This window comes from Pistacia vera, unplaced genomic scaffold, assembly GCF_008641045.1.
Source record: "Pistacia vera cultivar Batoury unplaced genomic scaffold, PisVer_v2 Contig783, whole genome shotgun sequence".
In the NCBI taxonomy this organism is placed as follows: domain Eukaryota; kingdom Viridiplantae; phylum Streptophyta; class Magnoliopsida; order Sapindales; family Anacardiaceae; genus Pistacia; species Pistacia vera.
This window is the reverse complement of record NW_022196649.1, coordinates 313,674-336,030: the sequence shown is the minus strand read 5'-3', so window position 1 is coordinate 336,030 and position 22,357 is coordinate 313,674. Positions and strand designations below refer to the sequence as shown.

At 33.3% G+C, this 22,357-nt stretch overlaps 3 protein-coding genes across 3 annotated transcripts; 2 read left to right on the top strand and 1 right to left on the bottom strand.

Annotated features, from left to right (window-relative positions):
• Positions 1-5,684: 5,684 nt before the first annotated feature.
• LOC116116798 (zinc-finger homeodomain protein 11-like) lies at positions 5,685-6,879 on the top strand. Its single transcript, XM_031402852.1, has one exon. The coding sequence runs from the start codon at positions 5,766-5,768 to the stop codon at positions 6,642-6,644; it is 879 nt and encodes a 292-aa protein (XP_031258712.1). The 5' UTR covers positions 5,685-5,765; the 3' UTR covers positions 6,645-6,879.
• Positions 6,880-9,849: 2,970 nt separating this feature from the next.
• On the top strand, positions 9,850-11,113 carry LOC116116792. Its single transcript, XM_031402844.1, has 3 exons — positions 9,850-10,246; positions 10,343-10,656; positions 10,778-11,113. The coding sequence occupies exons 1-3, from the start codon at positions 9,850-9,852 to the stop codon at positions 11,111-11,113; spliced, it is 1,047 nt and encodes a 348-aa protein (XP_031258704.1).
• A 7,024-nt stretch (positions 11,114-18,137) lies between these two features.
• LOC116116801 lies at positions 18,138-19,624 on the bottom strand. Its single transcript, XM_031402855.1, has 3 exons — positions 18,900-19,624; positions 18,648-18,733; positions 18,138-18,238 (listed from the first exon to the last, which is right to left on the bottom strand). The coding sequence occupies exons 1-2, from the start codon at positions 19,525-19,527 to the stop codon at positions 18,720-18,722; spliced, it is 642 nt and encodes a 213-aa protein (XP_031258715.1). The 5' UTR covers positions 19,528-19,624; the 3' UTR covers positions 18,138-18,238; positions 18,648-18,719.
• Between the last annotated feature and the right edge of the window lie 2,733 nt (positions 19,625-22,357).

The following is a 22,357-nucleotide window of genomic DNA, read 5'->3' as shown; positions in this document are numbered from 1 at the left end:
TTAATTTATTCACCTCAAAACTCTTACAGCCAAGTAATTACTTTTAAATCCATCGTGGCCAATATCACAAATTTTCATTAAAAAAATTTGTGATACCCAAACCTCAAAACTTTTACAATCAAATAATCAATTTTAAATATCATATTGACAAAAGAAAATTTTGGTTTCATTCTCAATAAAACAAAACACCTGTATCACAAATTCTCATTAAGGAAATTAATGATAGCTGGTTTGGTTGATTTGGTCTCATGATTTATTATTAATTCTAATTAATTTTAATTTACTTTTAATTTGATAATTACAAATACAAAGCTCTGAAGTAAAGGTATGGAATAAAAAACAAAACAAAAAACAAAAAAAAAAAAATTATTACAATTATATCCTCACCTAAAGTTGAAGATGGGGGGCTAAAGACAAAATTTGTGGGGACTAAAAATCACTTCTCTTTAGGATGAGATATTTTGACTTAAAATTTTTACGCAAACTTTCAAGCGTGAATTCAATATTGTTTAATAGTATAGGAGTTGCTAATATGAGAAAGAAAATAACGTACCTTAAAATCTCTTCTTATATCTATTGGGTTGCAAAATATCTATTGCTAGGAATTTTTGTCTCAATTTAAGTTAAAATTTTAAATTAAAAGATATTATCCCTATTGAATTTATTAACGTTTAATGGAATCCAAAGTACAAAGAAAACTTTGTAGAAACCCCCAAAAAAATAAATCAATGGGGTGTGTACTTAGAAGAACTATACCCCAGAGGTCAAAGTAGGTCGACTGTAGAAAGTAAAAACTATGAGGCCTTCAAGTTCTAAGGCACTGGTTGGGCCTGTTGATTTTGGGCTTACCTCTGAATGTCCAGTAGTTGATGATATTAGGACATCTCCAACCCAATGCCATGGTGTGGAAAATGTGCTCCAACCCAACACTAAAAACTACACTAAATTGGTGTAAGTAAACAGTATAACGCCAAATTTGGTGTAACATGTTCATCCATACTAATTTGGTGTGACACTATTCATCTACTATAAAATATATTGTATTTTCTTATTTTTGTTATTTGTATTTATGTTAATTTGATTATTATTTATATTAGTATTTATAATGATAAATTAACAATAATTATATAATTAAAAAAATGATGAAAAATTAAAAACAAAATTTTATTCAATACAAATATTAAACTACAATAACTCAAAATAAGAATTAACACTAATTTAAAAACCAAATTGGTGAAATAGATTAATTTTATTAAATTAGTATAATTTTTAAACTAATTATTATTTAATAAAAATATCATTTCTAATATTTAATTAATATATACAAAAATAATTAGTGAAATATATTAATTGTTGATTATTAATAAAAGAAAAAAATATATTCATTTTTGTGTAATATTTGGTGCAATGAATTGGAGATGTAAAAGTGAAATACACTAAAAATTATACCAATTTGATATGAAACTTGCACCAATTTGATGTTTGTGGTAGGAGATGGTCTTCCGGGGAAGAAATTTGATAATTAATGTTAAATCATTATTATAAAAATGTAGAAGAAAAACATAAATGCTTTTTATTATAGTTATAATATAAGAGGTGGATCGATTGGTGATGTAGCAGTTATTATTTATTTCAAGAGTAAACAACATTTTCCCACCCAAGGTTTGGCGAATCCACAGTTCCCACCCCTAGTTTCATGAATTGCAATTCTCACCCTTAAATTAACACACTTACTTTTAACTTAAAATAACCTCTATATCTCAAATTTCTCTCAAATAACCCATAGAGGATCCCGGCCAAGCCAAGAATTTAGCCTGATTCTGGCACCATTGGACCTCCCCGACACCATCATCAACATCCCCTCATCCTCCTCACCAAAACCCCTAACTTTTTCACCCAATTATATATCGGCGAGGTGCCAGAATTTGGTTAGAAATGTGTGACAAAATGCAAAAACCTAAGGGAGAGGCGGCAGCGATAGATGGGCAATTGCGGTTGACAATGTTGGGGTTTTGATGGGGGAAGCAAGTGGTGTTGGGGGTAGTTTCCAATGCTGGGACCCACCAGAATTTGGATGAAACATCGACTGAAACTAAGAGCATTGGTCGACGATTGAGGGGTTCAATCAAGCTGGGAGGTTAGGGGTTTTGATGTGATGGTTGAGGGGATTGTAATGGTAGTGTGGGGAGAGGTCGAATGCACTGGGAATAGGTTAGAATGGCCTAAAATCGTCGGTGGGGTAAATTTGAGAAGTCAACGTTATTTTGAAATGTTCCAGTGGAGTGAATTTGAGAAGTAAAGGATTATTTTAAAATTTTATTTTTAAAATGACTATTTTACCTTTTTAACTGTTAGATTAAACAGTTATCTGTTAATTTAAGGGTGGGAATCTGTAATTTATGAAACTAGGGGTGGAAACTTGTTGATTCGCCAAACCTTGGGTGGGAAAAGTTGTTTACTCTTTATTTCAAATACGCTAACACGTGATATTCAGAGTCAATTAAATTTGTAGGGTAGGGTGTTCTGTTTCTTCTGCTCAGTGGGGACCATCACCATGGCCATTGACTAATCACATTTTCACACCTACTCCTCAAGGGCATGTGCATCAAATTTAAGGTACCCCTTTACCCCTTCCCTTCCCTAACAATACCTCCATTATTGCACTTTCAATTTTTTTTCCGTAAAAATAAAAAAAAATATATAGATTAAAAAATAACTAAATTAATTTGATTTAAATAAAATGAAATTCAGGTTGCAAAATAGATATACTAATATGTAGGCGTAGTTTCATGATTTTTATTACCACAAAATTATTTCCAAGATATTTTATCCTATCATTTCTTTTACTTTATATTTCAAATTTTTACAAAAACAAATATGTTTTGAAAATAATTTTAAAAATATAAAGAGAATAAATTCTTTCAATTAGTGTAAATTATATTAAAAAAATCAAGAGTAAAGCTTCAATCCAGAATAGTGAAATAGGTTGTACAAGTAATAATAACAAAGTTGAAGTATAAAGTTATTTAGATGTAGAAAATGTATTTAGAGGGGTTTATAGCAATTTCCTCCTTTAATTTGAGGAAGGAAATAAGCACCCAACTTGGTTCTCCAAAGTCACAAACACACCCAAAGGTTAACACAATTTCAAACTTTGTTTTCATAAGATTTTAATTTCCTTTGTCTTTTATAATTCTCTCTCTTATTTTATTTTATTCAATTTTAATTTATTTTTTATATAATAAAGCCTAAATCTCATATCCAAGAATCTTCTCCTTCCCCAACTCCCATGAAATGCTTTGATGGAGAAATTGTGTGACGGTGATTGGTTTTCAACGGTGTGGATTGTACACGGTCACAAATAGCTGCATTGAACCTAAATGAAAGTTTTATTTTAATTTTAGTTTATTATATAAAAATAAATAATAATTTAAATATTTTTATTTTTATTTTAATTATAACTTATTATATAAAAATCTTTTAATAATATTACTATTTATATAGTTAAAATAAAAATTAAGAATATTATAATTAGAAATAATAAAGGAATGAATTTCACTTACTTCTAACGATGGACAAATACAATGCGGTTCGATTTTTAGTAGAATCAATACATACCGCACCAAAAAAATTGTACAAAAAACCGTACTATAACCTATTGTGTAAGTTTAATAATTGAACTATATGGAATTGAAAAAATTGGCATAGTATGGTTCAGTTTATTGGTTTTTTTATTAGGGTTTTTGGATATTTTCAAATGATTTTTATGATATTTTATAAGGGGTTTCATAACATTTTCTGGGTTTATTGGATATATTTAAAAAAAAATAAAAAATAAAAAGATAAACGGCTTGGTACGAACACGATATCCAAGTATTCGAGAATCACACTGTATTGTATGGTTTCGTGGTTTTTTTTGTCAACCCTTACTTACTTCTAGTAATATTTTTGGGTGTATACGGAGTTATTCAAAATCTTGAGGAGGAAATTGAGAGAGGTAGGGTGTAATGTGTGCATTAATTGGTCAACGTAAAATCAGTAGCCTGTAAATACCCCTTTGTCCATTGCGCATGCTTCATCTTTTCTTTTGATGAATGATGATTGTCAGAACTTCGTTTTCTGTGGCTTTAACCCTCCATCTCCATGTCTTCCCCTGAGCAACGTCTCTCTATTGTCTAATCAAATTTGAGAAGAATATAATTTAACCCATTTAATTGAATTAATGAATGAATATTTACTTTTTAGGTATTGGATTCTATTATAACATGATGGATGAAAATGAAATGCCGCAATCAAAAACATAAAACACGACAAAATATCACATCTCCAACTTTCTTAATGGTTAGAGAATAGTCCATGTCCCCATTATGAATTGCTTCATATTTTCTTGTATAAGTTCAAGTGTTTGGCCACCAATTATCGATCCTCTCACTATAATTGGAAAAGGGTTTTTAAGATTTCATCTATTCTATTCAACTTACCCAACTTTGTTGTATATATCCTCACCACGTTTCATGGCTTTACCTTTTATTTAGTAAAATCAAATTCTTTAGCTTTATAAACAATTCAATTGGGTTTTTTGGATTAACATATGGGAAGATGATTATTATGATTAGTGATAAAAATTTCCAAACATGAAATAATATTGTTTTAGATTTCCATGGGTGAGCAAAGATAATCACGAGTTTAAAGTATTGGGACTGGGAGATATCTTAAGAAGAAACAGAATGAAAAAGGTTGCATAGTAGACTACTTTTTATCCCTTTTGACAATCTTTTCTTTCAATCTACTCATTCACTTTTGCCATTTAATTAACATAAACTTGGTAATTAACATTTAATTGGATTATTTAAATAGGAGAAAAAACATGGCGTGTCGCCGCAATGTTTAGACCACGACCACGTGGAAACTGAGAGAAAGCATGATTAAAATTTTATTGAATAAGCAACCTGTTAATTAAGTTCCTGCAAAATTAAGTTAAGTTTAATTGTCAATTTTTAATGATTCATTAATTGGGTGCTAAAAACATGTTTATCTCACAGAAATTAAAGCTTAGCTTAGCTGTCTTAATTGATCATCTCCAAGACTATTCTAATCTAATTTCTTCATTTTTGAATCTTTATATTATATAGTGGAATTTTTAAATATTATCATCTCTCTTTCTATTTTAAATCTTTTTATTATGAAAATAATTGTTAACATGTCTCCTTAACTAACGCAACATCTTATTCTCATTAACATATAAAACATTTTTATTATTATAAAATTTAAGTTAAAAGCATTGACCCTCTCAAATATAATAGAATGACAAAATTCCTCCTATAATTTTCAAAATCGAGAGAAATACCAAATTACTCTTCTTCCATTTATCTTAACACCTGGAAAATTTATGTATCTCCAAAAACTGAAGGCTAGTTTTATTATTTAATCAAATCTCAGTATTTGAATGATTAGGTAGACAAGAAAGATACTGGAAAATTTGATTGCAGACGATGAGATGAGGTGTCCTTTGTTTTCCAGGTTAGTGAGGGAAGCAAAGTCAGTGATTTCAATGGGGGAATATATTCTTTGATCATTTTTTTTTTTTTTTTTTACTGCTAATAAATTACACACTCAACCTAACCCCAGATTAAACAAACACTTTGAGGTGGCATTCTTTTGGCTCACTATTTTTCTCCCATTAGAAGATAAATACAGTTAAAACTCTCCACTTAAATAAACCCTACTCTCTCCAAATCCTTTTCTATGTTTTTATATATAAGCCCATGGACTTAACTGATAACATCAACACCACCAACACCATCACAAACCCACATACAGAAACTCAGTCCCCACCATCCAAGTCTTTGTCTTTCACCAACGCCTCATTTCTTCAACCTCAAATGGTGGTTTCCTACAAAGAATGTCTCAAAAATCATGCTGCAAGTCTAGGGGGTCATGCTCTTGATGGCTGTGGTGAGTTCATGCCATCTCCCACAGCCAACTCCACCGATCCCTCCTCCCTCAAATGCGCTGCCTGCGGCTGCCATCGGAACTTCCACCGCCGTGACCCGTATGATCCCACCTTCCCCCACTCGTTGCTTCCACCACCGCTGCCTCCAGCATCAGGCGTTGCGCTTCCGAGGAGCTTAAGTCCGAGCACGGACCCGAGCACGGCGCCGAGTCCGGACACAAACTCACCTCAACAACAGGTGACATCACCGGCTCCCTGTTCTTACTACTCATCAGCACCCCACATGCTGTTGGCTCTGAGCACGGCGTATTCTGGGCCGTCCGATGATCACTACCCTCACCACCAGGGGTTCAATCTAAAGATGGAGAACGTTAACACAAGTGGAAGAAAGAGATCAAGAACCAAGTTTTCTAAAGAGCAGAAGGAAAAGATGTTTGCTTTTGCAGAGAAACTGGGGTGGAGGATGAACAGAGGCGAAGAAAGATTAACGCAGGAGTTTTGCAGTGAAGTTGGTGTGAGTAGACGTGTGTTCAAGGTTTGGATGCACAACAACAAGCAGGCTTTTGGGAAGAAAGGATTGGATTTGAGTACTGAAATTAACAAGAAGAATGAGATTTGCGTCAATGGTTATGCAGAAAACGGCAACAATCAGCGTGAAGAAAATGCTTCTCCTCCGAAATCGGAAGAATGAAGATAGCAATTAAAGAAATTAATTTTACAACTGTTATTTGTTTAAGTAGGGCTAAGTAATTAATTAATGAGATAATTAACTTATTATATCTTGTATTTGTGTATAAATTTGACTGGTTTGCGTTTTGGTTAATAAAAATATTATCCAAATATCTAAAGAAAGATTCTTCAATCCCCATACTTGTTTGTCTAAGGGGTTATCAAAAATTGAGGGGGGTGTAAGATATGTCATGTGCAATTCTGACTCCATTCATTAATAAAGAAGCAATACTAGTTCAACTTTTGCAGATATGTGCACCCTTGTCTCTTCTTGGGACCATGCCTCTGATACGGTCTATTGGATTTGGATTAAGCTTTAGAATTAGATTGGTTTGACAAATAATGAAGCTGTGAAGGGGTTTCTAATTGAGTATGTTATCTGAGTCTGAGCTTTAATGGCAAGAAATGAGTTTTGGGTAATCGAGGTTAGGTGACATAAGCAATGTGCAACCTTTCCCTATTTGGTCGGTAGATTAAAGCGGCAAGTTTTGTTTTTCTTATGCTTCTAATAATTTATTAGAAGTTTTTTGGCTTACTAATTCGCCACATGTCACTTCCATTTGCACTGTTATCTCTTTCTCTTAATAAATACCCATTTGAGCCCAAGTGAAGTCCAACATGGATTGGCCCAGTTTCTTGAATCAACATTCATTCACTATTAATTTAGTAAGAAGATTCGTATTACGTGAGGATCACTGAAAGAGAAAGCCAAATTACCAAATGATTTGTTAGATAGACTGGGGTGTTCTTGTTAGGCTTAGAAGAGTGATGGTGGGGGCAGAATAGATTTAAAATCTACCCACTCCATTCCTATAATGACTTGTCTTCTTTAATATAATAATAACATTGCATGGCCTATTTGGACTAGGAAACTTACCATCTATGGTTATTATTTTATTAATTTAGCGACTCTGGAAACCTTTCTGCTTTCCTTGAAATAAAAAATCAAAAGCTTCCATATCTAACAATTCAACAACGCAAAAATATAGCATTCCTTTGTGCAGTATGAAGCTTGAATTAAATGTTTATATTTATGATACAATTTGTAGATTATTAATTAAAGAAGATAATATATTGTAAGTGGTATATATAAAAATGAATGGACTAAAAACTAATCTCATCCGTTTACAAAATAGTCCAACAAAAGCAGAAGGGACAAGGCCATTAATAATGGAGGAGGAATAGATTAAATTATCATACCTTTTGCCAACACGTTCAATGGATGAAGACATCCTAATTAAGAACCCAGAACCGAAAATCAGAAAACTTGCATTACCCCCCACTTGTGTTTGAATTGCAAATATTCGGGTGGGCAATTTCATTTTCTTATCAAATTCTTACGTAATAGGAGAAACCATGATAATAATGATACTCAGGATTAATCCTGCAAGTAACCCTTGCCATGCAATTTCTGAAAGTATAAATAGATAACGTGTATCTTATCAAAGTCAGAGGTGAAAAGATGGTAAAAGCAATTTGTGTTGCTCTAATATATTACCAATAATACTACACTTACACCACTCCCTTACATTAATCTCTTACATCATGATGTGGCGGATGCTACCTTATCGTCACGTCATTTTCCCCAAAAATAAAAAAATTACAAACCTTAAATTTCAAATTTCACTCAACCCTAAATCAAACCCTAATCTCCACATTAATTTTCAAAAAATTTGCAAATCCTAAAGTTCAAATCTCCTTTTCTCTCTCTCTCAGCCTCTCTTGCCACCACTTGACTGCTCTTCACCCTTCAGCTCGTCCTCTCCCCTTTATCTTCATGGACTCTTGATTTATGCAGCCGCACTCGAGTTGCACATGCTTGATTGTTTGCATTTGGGATTTATAGGGTTTTCTTTATCCGCTAAGCAATGTTTTAAAACCCAGCCCAGACCGGCCGGTCAAATCGGTTCGACTAGGACCCGGCTGGTGAGCCAGGTTGGTTGGGGCAAAAAATCAGCACCTTCCATCTGCCCAATTACACCAATGATTGGACTGGCGCATTGTAGCAAATCGCCGGTCCAACCGTTTTTTTTCTTCAAAAAACTAGGTCTAATACAAATAAACCCTTTCATCCCCTAAACCCAAATTCTAGCAATTTCCCCCAATTTTTACGCCATTTCCCTTCACATTTGCTCTGAAAATCTTCCACCGTGACTCCCCTTCACCATTGATTTCCTCTCTTCACCGTGGACTTCCTCCTCTTCGTCGTCAACTGGTATTGAGACCCTCTTCCTCCCATTTGCGCGATCTCCTCTCTTCACCGTCAAGCTCCACCTTTTCGACGTTAGCTACAACTCATTTTCGCTAGGTACCATCGTCGGTGCTTCCTTTGTTCTCTACTCCCTGTTTACTTTAATTCACTATTGGTATGCATCTTCTTTTGTCAATCCATCATTTTGCGATTTTCTTTAGACAGTTTGACTTTGCCATTTCTTATGTTTACATAGTACACACACATGCCATGCAAGAATTAACCAAACATATTGAATCTCCTAATTGACTTAATTTAATATCTTCATTGAATAAGCATATATTCAAATCTCCTATTTCAATGTTTTAGGCAACAACAGAATTGATCAGCACGGTTCTGGCTATATAGGGTCAAATGTTGTTAGAAACTTTATAGTTATCTCTTCTAACATTATAAAACCTTTAATTTAATTTCAAAAGATATTTTCTTCTTTTATGCATATGATTTCTATAAATTCAGTAATAGAATATGTAAATTTTTGGTTTGTTATGTTGTTCGATTATTATCGACACTAACTTATTTGTGTAGCCAAGGTAGACATCAAGATTATTAAAGATAAAAAATGTCATCATTTGGGTCGTGTCAACAATCTTCTTCCATGGATGTTTCACAATCTTTTCGAGGAAGGAATGATATAGCATAGGGACATGTTAATGAGGGCATGGATGAAAATGGGAAGAAGATATTAACATGTCTTTACTGTGACAAGATAATCAAAGGTGGATGTATTTATTGAGTGAAACTTCATCTAGCGAGTATAAAGGGGGAAGTTGGAAAGTGCTCTAAAGTTCCTTTTGATGTTAAATTCAAGATTCAAGAAGTACTAAACGAAATTAGGGCAAAGAATAAACAAAAATTTGAACTTCGTAAGAATTTCAATCCTTATGGAGCTAGTGTACAACAATTTGACGGTGATATGTTAGATGAAGATCAAGATTATGAAGAGGTTTCTCCATTTCTAGCTCCAACTTCAACTTCAAGCACTAAGAGAAAAAAACCTATTAGCATTGGTGACTATTTTGCTCCAAGGACTAAGCCTGAGTCTCAGCCCTCAATTAAGAGTGGTTTAGTTGGAAAAGAAACTAAGTGGAGAGTGGACATGGCTGTTGCAAGGTTATTTTATGATTCTTGCATCTCAATCAATGTTATTAATTCAATTTATTTTCAGCCTGTGGTGGATGCTATAACTGCAATTGGTCCTGGGTATAAACTCTCAACTTATCATAGTTTGCGTGTAAATTTGTTGAGAGATGCTAAGAAAGAAGTGCAATTACTTGTTGATGGTTACAAGAAAACTTGGAAGGATGTTGGATGTAATTTAATGGCTGATGGTTAGACAGATAATTCACATAGGTCGCTGATTAATTTTCTAGTGTATTGTCCTAAAGGAGTGTGCTTTGTGAAATCAGTGGATGTTTTTGATGTTGAAAAGGATGCTGGAACATTGTTCAACTTGTTTGAGGAAATAGCTTTATGGGTTGGACCAAACAATATTGTCCATCTTGTCACTAATAATGGAGAAAATTATAAAGTTGTTGGAAGAATGTTGTGTGAAAAATATAACAGTATTACTTGGTCTCCCTATGCAACACATTGCATTAATTTGATGTTAAAAGACATAGTTGAGATGAATCACATAGTCAACCTTTCGAGATGTGCATCTGAGGTTACGAAGTTTGTGTATAATCATTCGTTTGTGCTAGCTTTGCTGAGGAAAAACCAGGTTATATACCTTTACCTCATATGTTTATAATTTACATTGTCAAGTCATATTATATATATACATTTTTTTTTTTTTTTATAATTTACTAAGTACTAACATCTATTATCTATCACTTGAATAGGCTTGGACAAAAATTATACGCCCAAGCACAACCCGTTTTGCCACAACTTTCATTGCATTGAGCAGCCTACATCAGGACAAACATGACTTGCAATCTACGGTGACAAATAAAGCTTTTGTGGAGTCTCAATATGCAAAAACTAAAAAAGGCAAAACATTTATTTCCATAATTCTAGATAACCGATTCTGGGATGACGTTGGTATAATTTCCAAAGTTGTGGGTCCATTGATGTATATGCTTCGGATTGTAGACTCAGATAAAAGGTCTTCAATAGGATATGTGTATGATGATATGTACAGAACGAGGATGTGGATCAAGAAGTTGTTTAAGAATTAAAAAAATTTGTACAAGCCTTATACAACAATTATTAAGATACACTAGGATAGGATGTTGTACCGTGGTATTCATGCAACAACATATTATTTGAATCCTGCTTTTAAATATGACGAAGATACTTTTTCCAAAAAACCAGAGGTCATGTATGGTTTCCTTGACACTATTGTGAGTAAAGCAAGTGTGTTCAAAATGAACAAGACAATGTTACTAGAGGAGAGTAGATTGTATCGAGACCATTTAGAAAGCTTTTCTCGTGCGCTTGCTCTTCAAACTTGCAAAACTACACGTCTTGGTATGAAATGGTTATTAACTTTTCAAGTCTAATTTTTCAGTTATGAAATTATGTTTATTTCTTATGTTTTATACTTTTATTCTCAATTAGATGAATGGTGGAGGACATTTGGGTTTAGTACTCCAAATTTGCAAAAGTTTGCAATCAAAATTCTAAGTCAAACTTCAGCCTCTTCGGGATGTGAGCGAAATTGGATTGTTTTTGAATGCATGCATACTAAAAAGAGGAACATAATGGAGCATCAACGGTTGAATGATCTGGTTTTCACTCATTAATTATAACTTGTGTTTGCAAAATAGGTATAAAGCCTTCATCATTTTTCTTATTAATTATTATCTCTTATTTTATTTTCATTGATGTCTTTATTGGTTATGATTTTAACATTTAATTCTGGTCTTTCAGGAGTTGTTACAAATATGATCCTATTGATTTTAAAAGTATTGATAAAACTTAATGTTGGATAGTTGATAAGGAAGAGGAGGTTGGTGAACTTAATTAAGATGAACTGGAACAATCATTATATGGAGAATGATCTATTCCTGTAGATGGTGGTGATTACTCTTCTTATTATGACTCAACAGATGCTTCAGAAGGTTGTTTCCAATTTTTTAAGCAATTTGAATTTGGTAGTAACTAGTTTAAATGGGAAGATTTAACTTATAGTTTTCCTTTTTTGTTGGAACTTTTTGTAGATGATGTTGCTGATGTTAATAATGATGATGATCATCTGTCAGATAGTGTGTGAATTGTGAAGTTCAATTGAGGATGGAATGATGGATTGAAGACCATTGGGTGAAGATCTTTTTTTGCTAGAATGTTGATCAATTATTATGTGATTTCTTCCTTAATTTTGTTATTTTGATTTGTAATTAGTTGTAATAGGGATTGTATTGATGTAATGATGTTTGATGATGCCTTGTTAAGGACTTTTTATTCAAGAATTTTTTATTTGATCTTGATTTATGGAATTTTGGACTCTGTGAATAGTAGTTTTGCTGACGTCAGCATGATGACATCACCGGTTGAACCGGTCAACCCGAGATCCGACCAGTTTGCCGAGTTTTACCTCGTGTTGGTTTTTAAAACATTGCCACTAAGTTTGAGGTAACGTCTCTTTTTATTCTATCATCATTATGATACACTCCATTTTTTATTACATAGCACTACTAGGAAAATACAACAAAGAAAAAAGAAGTCATAGATAATTAGTGTTTTTGTAGATATTATGCATTGTTTTGTCTTTTGAAACTACAAAAATAATACCTTGATTCACGTTATTTATTTTATTATTGTGAATGATATTGAGTTTATGATTTTATACTTCCTGCTTGTATTGAAAAACCACAAGAGCATATGGTTACATTATTAGTTAGTTTTACTGAAGTATAATTTTTTTTTTTTTTTTTTTTTTTTTTTTTTTTTTTGTAATTGTTTTGCAAATTATTAGGGATAGAGGCTTCTGTTTTTAGTTACCTAGGTTTACATTTGATTGAAAGAGGATTTTTGGTTAAGATTTTACCTAAGAAAATTATTTATGAGGTATCATGAAGGTTGAGATTGCGAGTGATCCTAGTGGGAAAGTCAATGGGGAAGAGGATGTTTTCAGTTATGATTTGAGGTTGGCAAGGTGATGGAAGAGAAGGCGAATTGCCTCTGAAAATTTTAGGCTCACTCGCTGTAGCCATAAGGCTTCAAAACAAATTGTTAACAGTGATATCAAAAACAACAAGAATAAAGGGTCTGTTGCAGAAGGATAGTAGTTGATCCAAATTATGAGGTGTTTCTAAATGATATGGTAATGTATATAATGATGTTGGGTGTGCAAATAATGTTAATGATGCTGATAAGGCCCGCTTGGCTCGACCGGTTGAATCGGTTCGACCGTGAACCAGCCTCTGAGTCAGGCCATGATGGCATAAAACCCGGAGGGGGGGGGGGGGGGATTTCACCTAAAATAGCTCGCGATTAGACTGAGGGCACTGTAGCAACCCGCCGATCCAACTAATTTTTAGGAAAAACCGGGTCAACCATTACCCCCCCTCTTTTATATACTAAAATCCGAGTTTTTCACCAATTTTCCCCAAATTCTTCATACCGTCGAATCCTAACCCATTTTTTCACTCTCCTATTTTCAATCTCTTCATTTCACCGTCAATCTCTTCATTTCATCTCTCTTAACTTTTTCATTTCCAATTTTCCACTTCAGCAACAGCCGACATCCTTGTTTCATCTTCGGCAACAGCTCCAATCACATCAAGTACCAATCAGTTTTTCATCTTTTTTCGATTGCTTTCATCTTCATTTCATGTCTCTGAACTTTTTCATTTCATATCTTCATTTGTGTATCAAGTAACACTTCATTGCATATCGTCACCTCTAGTCAACGCCAGGTACACTTTTTTAGCTCTCTCTTTCACATATGGTGGATGCTATAACTGCAATTGGTCTTGGGAATAAACTCCCAACTTATCATAGTTTGCGTGTAAATTTATTGAAGGATGCTAAGAAAGAAGTGCAATTACTTATTTATGGTTACGATAAAACTTGAGAGGATGTTGGATGTACATTAATGACTGATGGTTGGACATATAATTCACATAGGTCATTGATTAATTTTCTAGTGTACTACCCTAAAGGAGTTTGTTTTGTGAAGTTAGTAGATGCTTCAGATGTTGTAAAGGATCTCGCGACATTGTTAAGCTTATTTGAGGAAATAGCTTTATGGTTTAGACCAAGCAATATTGTCCATTTTGTCACTGACAATGGAGCAAACTATAAAAGTTGCTGGAAGAATGTTGTGTGAAAATTATAGCAATATTACTTGGTTGCCCTGTGCAACACATTGCATTAATTTGATGTTAAAAGACATAGCTGAGATGAATCACATAGTTAACCTTCTGACACATACATATGAGGTTACAAAGTTTGTGTATAATCATACATTTTTTATAGCTTTGCTGAGGAAAGTACAAGTTATATACCTTTACCTCATATGTTTTTAATTTACGTTGTCAAGTCATAATATAATATACATTTTTTTTTTTTTTTTTATAATTTACTAACATCTACTGTCTATCACTTGAGTAGGGTTGGATAGAAATTATACGCCCAAACGCAACCCTGTTTTGCTATAACTTTCATTGCATTGAGGAGCCTACATAAGCACAAACATGACTTGCAAGCTATCATGACAGATAGAGTTTTTGTAGAGTCTCGATATGCAAAAACTAATAAAGACAAAACATTTATTTCTATAATTCTAGATAACCAATTCTAGGATGATATGGGTACAATTTCAAAAGTTGTTAGTCCATTGATGTGTATGCTTCGGATTGTAAATTCAAATGAGAGACCTTCAGTAGGATATATGTATGATGGCATGCACAGAACAAGGATGGGGATCAAGAAGCTGTTTAAGAATAAAAAAAGTTTGTACTAACCTTATACAAGAATTATTAAGATATGTTGGGATAAGATGTTACGCCGTGATACTCATGTAGTAGCGTATTATTTGAATTATGCTTTTAAATATGACGAAACAACTTTTTCCTTCAAACCAGAGGTCATGTGTTGTTTCCTTGACACTATTGAGAGTAAAGCAAGTGCGTTCAAATTGAACAAGACAATTTTACTGGAAGAGGTTAGATTATATCGAGACCGTCAAGGAAGCGTTACTCATGAGCTTGTTCTTCAAACTTGCAAAACTACATGTGCTGGTATGTAATAGTTATTAAATTTTTAAGTTTCATTTTTGAGTAATGAAATTGTGTTTATTTCTTATGTTTTATTCTCAATTAGATAAATGGTGGAGGACATTTGTGTTTAGTGCTCCAAATTTGCAAAAGTTTGCAATTAAAATTCTAAGCCAAACTTCAACCTTTTCAGGATGTAAACGAAATTGGAGTGTTTTTTAACGCATACATACTAAAAAGAGGAACAGATTGGAGCATCAACAGTTGAATGATCTTCTTTTCATTCATTATAACTTACGTTTGCAAAATAGGTATAAAAGCCTTCATCATTTTTCTTATTAGCACTTATTTTATTTTCCTTGATGTCTTTATTGGTCATAATTTTAACATTTAATTATGGTCTTTCATGAGTTGTTACAAGAAAATTACTTTTGATCCTGTTGATTATGAAAGTATCGATAAAACTAAATCTTGGATAGTTGACGAAGAAGAGGAGATTGGTTAACTTAATTATGATGAATTGGAACAATCATTATATGAAGAAGGATCTATTCTTGTAAATGGTGGTGATCACTCTTCTTATTATGACTCAATAGATGCTTCAGAAGGTTGTTTCCAATTTTTTAAGCAATTTGAATTTGATAGCTAGTTTAAATTCAATTAGTTTAAAAAGGGAAGCTTTAAATTATGGTTTTAATATTTTATGGAATTTTTTGTAGATGATATTGATGTTGATAACGATGATGATCATATATCAAATGGTATGTGAAGTTCAATCGAGGACGGATTGAAGACCATTTTTTGCTAAAATGTTTATTAATTATTATGTGTTTTCTTTATGAATTTTGTTATTTTGATTTGTAATAAGTTATAACAAGGTTTGATGATGCTTTGTTAAGGAATTTTTTTAGGAATTTGGAATTTGGAATTATGGATCTTGGAATTTTTTTGCTTATGTCATCAACATGATGACATCACCGGTTGAACTAGCTCAACGAGTCAACCTGAAACCTGATCAGTTTGCCAAGTTCTAAAACCCGATCAGTTTTCCAAGTTTCAACCTAGGTTGGTTATTAAAACATTGCTCAAAATGTTTTTTTTTCTTTTTCCCCCTTTATTGACGAAGAGGCTGGTATCTATTTTTATATTTTACCGAAACATCCTTGTAATAGTTTTGCACATTTTATTTAATTAAACCATCATTGAAAGATCCTATAACTGGAACTGAACTGTCGGCATACTGGAAATGATGTAAATGCCAGGCTATTTTATAGCTTTTAAATGCAATGTCAAATTATAAGCCTCTTCAAATTTTAATTTCGTTGGGTATGCCGTACCTGCCTTGAATCATGTTTGTCTGTAACTTATGAATTTACTGCATGTTGATTTTCTGCTGATTAGTTATAGTATATTTAACCAAATTCTTTTTATGTTAGTTCCTATATTGCTTCAATTTGACTTTGGAAACAAGCTGTCGGTTGAAATTTTGTCTAAAGTTTTTGTTAAGCTAACTTCATTTTTTGGGTTATTATTGATGCTGCTTAAAGCGAAGTAGCAAAGTCAAAATTCTTCAGAAGGAGATAGTCATTTAACTGCTGAGATCACTGAACTAAAGAACCAGTTAGAGAAAAAAAAAAAAGCACTGCAACATTCGGAAAGCCTGAATCAAACACTGATATTTGAGTTTAAAGACTCCATGAGTAACCAACAGTTGCAAGATGCTCGCAAAGAATCGATCAGTAGTATTTCCAGTAGCATTTCTTTATGGCAAAACTTCAAAAGCCTTCTAACATAACAAACTATGAAGCTCTTTTGCAAGATGCATCTCAACAAAAGCGAAAGCAGGGAGCAAGAGAACTGCGTGGACGGACAGTAGTATTTCCAGTTGATTCTGATATCGCATCACATCTTGAGCTACACAATAGTAAGTTTATTAATATGCATTCATTTCTCTGGCTGTACTAATGCCAATCAGTTTCTAATTTTGATTAAATTGCAAATTTTAGGATGAACTCAACATTCAAGCCTTATCTTAATGTTAAACATTTTTCATCGTCCCCGTCTATTACTTCCTGCATTAGTCAATAACTCAATCAGAACAGGGCAAAAAAAATTATCATGTTTCTAAACAAAATCACGGTTTGAAGATGAACCATTCTGGAAGTCGGTTTTCTAATGAATATTATAATAATAATAATCATTTGACTCAATTAAGGCAATCGATTTCTGGATCCCAGTAGAAGTTATGTAATAATATTCAACTTAAGGTGAAGTTATATCTGTTGCTCCGGGGCACAAAATGAAGTTTAGAGAGACATGAATGGTGCATAGGTAAATATAAGAGTGGGTTCAACAAAACATATTCATCCACATGTCTAGCATATAAAACAGCCCCAGTGATCATCTACTTCTTGATATTTTCAAACAAAACTGAAGTTTCAGAAGGGTATGGATTAATAGGTTTATATACATACCTGCAGGTTGCCTTGGATGCTGACTCTCTTGAAAGGAGACCTGTGAGGATCCCCCATACGTTCTTCCCATGATGAACATAATTGAGCAGATTTTGCCTGCCAGTCTCCATCAGCGAACTTCAGTGAGCATGCATGTTGAAAAGATTTTATATCAATTTCACCCATTCTTTTAATCGCAAGTTTTGTGCGGCCATCAGACACATCTTGCAGAACCTGCATTGTCAAAATAAGGGAAGCATTCTCTGTAGCACCTTTGTATTTGCTTGCATAATTTGAAGATGGATTTCAGTAATGCAAAAGGTGAATGATAATTTAATTTCAATTTTAAACTATATGCAAAATATAATTTCTAAAATACACTAATTGATGCCTTCCCTGAGATGCATCTCGCAAAAGAGCTTCATAGTCTGTTATGTCAAAAGGTTTTTGAAGTTCTGCCATAAAGAAATACTACTGAAAATAGTACTGATCGGTTCTTTGTGAGTATCTTGCAGCTCTTGGTTACTCATGGAGTCTTTAAGTATCAGTCTTTGATTCAGGCTTTCCGAATGTTGCAGTGCGCCTTATTTTTTTTTTTTTCCTCTAACTGGTTCTTTAGTTCAGTGATCTCAGCAGTTAAATGACCATCTCCTTCTGAAGAATTTTGACTTTGCAACTTCACTTTAAGCTGCATCAATAATAACCCAAAAAATGAAGTTAGCTTAACAAAAACTTGTAAACAAAATTTAAACAGACAGCTTGTTTCCAAAGTCAAATTGAAGCAATATAGGAATTAACATAAGGAAAAGAATTTGGTTAAATATACTATAACTAATCAGCAGAAAATCAACATGCAGTAAATTCATAAGTTACATACAAACATGATTCAAGGCACATACCCAACAAAATTAAAATTTGAAGAGGCTTATAATTTGACAATGCATGTAAAATCTATAACGTAGCCTAGCATTTACATCAATTCCAGAATGCGAATGGTTCACATCCAGCTAGAGGATCTTTCAATAATGGTTTAATTAAATAAAATGTGCAAAACTATTACAAGGATGTTCCGGTAAAATATAAAAATAGATACCAACCTCTTCAATTTGATCCATTAAGCTTCTTTTCTCTGAATCTTTCTGGGCCAGCAATTCTTCAAATCCTTTGGTTCACTGCTCAAACTCTTTATGAAGATATCAAAATGTCAAAAAAAGAAAAAAAAGAAAAAAACATTTTGAGTGAAACATTGAAAACTTCATTTTACAAAATAGATTTAAATGCTAGACAACTTTTAGCTTCAATAATCAAAATCAAATCATTCATTCATTATTCATAAAAAATACTCGTACCTTGGCAGGTCTCCTTGTACTTCCGCTCCATCTTAAGCAACCGTATGTCCCTTGAAGAAACATGATCTTCAATATTTTCTTTATCCAATTGACTTCTCAAAATATTTTCAATTTCTATGTTCCCTTCACTTTGATGGTCTTCAAAATTCTCCACAACAAGCTCATTTCTAGAACCATTTTCTTCCTCATACCTTACAACTACTGAGGTCCCATTATTCGGAGCAAAATCAAGCATGTATGATTTCCCATCTTCTTTTAAATTATCTACGAACATCATATACTGAGAATCTAAAACCTCACCAACATCATCCTTATCAGCATCATTTACATTATTTGCACACCCAACATCACTATCTACATCAACATACTGTACCATATCATTTAGAAACACCTCATAATCTGAATCAACTACTACTCCTTCTGCAGCAGACCCATTATTCTTGTTGTTTTTGATATCACTGTTAACAGTTTGTTTTGAAGCCTTATGGCTACGGTAAGTAAACTTTTCAGAGGCAATGTGCCTTCTCTTGCATCGCCTTGCCAACCTCAAATCATAACTAAGAACACACTCTTCCTCATTGACTTTCCCACTGGAATCACTCGCCGTCTCAATCTTCGAAATCTTCATGATACCTCATAAACAAATCTCTTAGGTCAAATCTTATCCAAAAATCCTCCTTTAGTCAATGCAAACCCAGGTAACTAAAAACAGAAGCTTCTATCTCCAATAAACAATTACAACAAAACAAAAAAATTATACTTCAATAAAACTAACTAATAAGCAATCAAATATACAATATTATGGTCCGTGTGGTTGCTGAATACAAGCAGGAAATATAAAATCATAAACTCAATATCATTCACAGTAATAAAATAAATAGCCTGAATCAAGGTATTATTTTTGCTAGTCTTAAAAGACAAAACAATGCGTAGTATCTACAAAGCCACTAATTATATATTACTTCTTTTTTCTTTGTTGTATCAAAAATGAAGTGTTTCATGATGATGATAGGGTAAAAAGAGTCGTTACCTCAACCTTAGCGGATAAAAAAAAACCCTATAAATCCCAAATGCAGACAATCAAATCGAGCATGTGCAACTTGAGCGTTAAAGAACAATGATACTACCAATCAATGTTTTAATAACTGAACCGGTCAATGACTTGGTCAGGTGACCGGTTCAACCAATCTAACCATCGGGTCGGACCGATGACATCATCATGCTGACGTCAGCATAAGAAAAAAAATCCAGATTTCTTCAAAATTCATAAACATTATTTCATTCCATTTCTTATGGCTCTTTTTTATGGTTGATTGATTTTATATAAGCAGCTGCTGCTTGCAAGTGGCAACTCAAACTAATACACAAGGGAAAAAGGAAATGACACCCAACCATAACATTATTTCATTCCATTTCTTTAAGTGCAGTTGGATCTGTACATAGAGGTTGAAGGACAATCAGCATTACATAAGTAGAAACAAAGAGTGATAAAAAAAATTACAAAGTTACTTGCTAAACACTTAAAAGAATTCTCCTGGGACATGATATTTGGAGAGCTTCAACTTCAATAAAAAAATAATGAGCAGAAATCAAAATATCCTCCACATAACATCCCAACTACTCTAAATCACAACCTCATATTCAAGCAATACAAATCTAACCAAGTTATGATTGTTCACACTTTATCATAATCACTTCCATAAATTACCTCAGCCACCTCCTAAGGTCACTAGTAGAAGAAGGAGAAATTTCACTGCCAAGGTTCTCAGTATAACATGAAGAATAATTAGACTGTTGCTCCAACCCAAATTGTGATCCACTTACACTTTTAAAATCTAAGACGTCGCATGTAGCTGAGTTGCTTTTTTTACCACCTTTTTGCACAATTGTGCGAGCACTCGTGATTACAAGAATCTGGAAGCTGATTGAACCTTCCATTATTCTACTTTCTGCATAAAGCTTACCAAGCCTCTTCCCAAATACTTACTTTTAATTTAAACCATTATATAATTAACATGCATATGATTAATATATTCTTTTATTTTATGTTCTAGCACTAGTTAATGGCAAGTTGATTTGTAAGCTTCAGTACTTTCAAATCACACGTGCATATTCAATTATTGAAGAGAAGTTCATCAGAGTTTCTTTTTTTCTCTTATCTTTTAAACAACTTAAACAATTCTACCAGTATAATAATCATACTTTCGCTTGTAGTACTCTAGTAGATGACCTTTTTGTTTGTAGTTTTCTCTTTAAAACAAAAAGAGATCTCTAGAATCTGGGGTTTGCATCAAAAGAACCAAGTTGATGAAATGAAACAAAAGTATGTCTTGATCAACCTGTATTTCTTCAAAAAGAGATCTCTATAATCTGGTCAGATAATAGGGAAATATATATAAAATTTGGACTGTATTTCATCCTAGCCTCATCAGCCGGTCATCAAACAAATGATTACACACAAAGAAGCACATACACAGAGACAGGGAGCAATAGATCAGAACTGTAGTCTGAGAAAACAGCAGAATTGAGATACCATTTTTCTCATATTTCCAGCGTTTGCACAGTAATCATCAAGAATGAAAACTCAGCATACCTCTAGTTTTCTAAGGGACCCCGTGATTTCTTCAGATAATAAGACTTGAGTAGGAGCTGGCTTAAATCTGTAATAAAATTGCTCATTAATATATCGATTGTGATAAAAACTACCAAGAAATAGATATGGTTAAGTGAGACTAAAAAAATTGACTTGAAATAAAGCTTTAGTCCTTTCAGAAATATTAAAGGCTTTTAGCCTTTCTTGTAAGGTAAATCTAAATAAAATTATCAAACACATTAGTAACTGCAATTCCTCTGCTCTTCTTATAAATGTCTCCAAAACATTGAGAATGATGAGAAAACAAAAGCAGCAGGATTTTACAACATCATTCTTCTCAAAATGTTATTCCTTCTACAACTCTGAAAATAGCATTACATTAAGACTCACACAACTCAAACTTCCCAGATTTTCGATTTATGAACATTTCCAGGACTTCAACAATTAGTAGCACATCTATCTAAAGGCTTGAACAATAACCCAACAGAAGGCGTCTAATTTAGATGCAGCCAGCAAGAAGAAGATGAACGCATGCTGTAAAAAGTACTATCACAAACTTAGGGTTCGATTATCGATGAAGTGAAGATGAAATGAGACGGTTAACTCGTCGGACGGCGACTGCAGTGCTGCCGGTGGCGGTGGTCGATCGAAGAAAGCGACAGTGGAAGAGAGAAAATGTAGGTTAGGGTTCGATACTTCGATTGTCGAATGAAAATTGAAAATGGTAAAAGGCAGTTGTATTTAGATTTTTGAAGTCGGGAATAAGGGTTAACCCGGTTTTGGCAGAAGGCCGGCGGTTTGATACAGCAACACCGGTCCAACCACAGGTCAAAACAATAAAGCTACGGACACCGGAGTTTTTGCA

What these genes read in the sequence shown, in the direction of transcription:
- LOC116116792 (XM_031402844.1), top strand. Translation starts at nt 9,850, where the DNA reads ATGTTAGATGAAGATCAAGATTATGAAGAGGTTTCTCCATTTCTAGCT. An exon ending in AACTTGGAAGGATGTTGGAT is followed by an intron (nt 10,247 to 10,342) that starts GTAATTTAATGG and finishes TTGTGAAATCAG; the next exon opens with TGGATGTTTTTGATGTTGAA. An exon ending in CTTTGCTGAGGAAAAACCAG is followed by an intron (nt 10,657 to 10,777) that starts GTTATATACCTT and finishes TCACTTGAATAG; the next exon opens with GCTTGGACAAAAATTATACG.
- LOC116116801 (XM_031402855.1), bottom strand. Translation starts at nt 19,527, where the DNA reads ATGAAGATTTCGAAGATTGAGACGGCGAGTGATTCCAGTGGGAAAGTC.
- LOC116116798 (XM_031402852.1), top strand. Translation starts at nt 5,766, where the DNA reads ATGGACTTAACTGATAACATCAACACCACCAACACCATCACAAACCCA.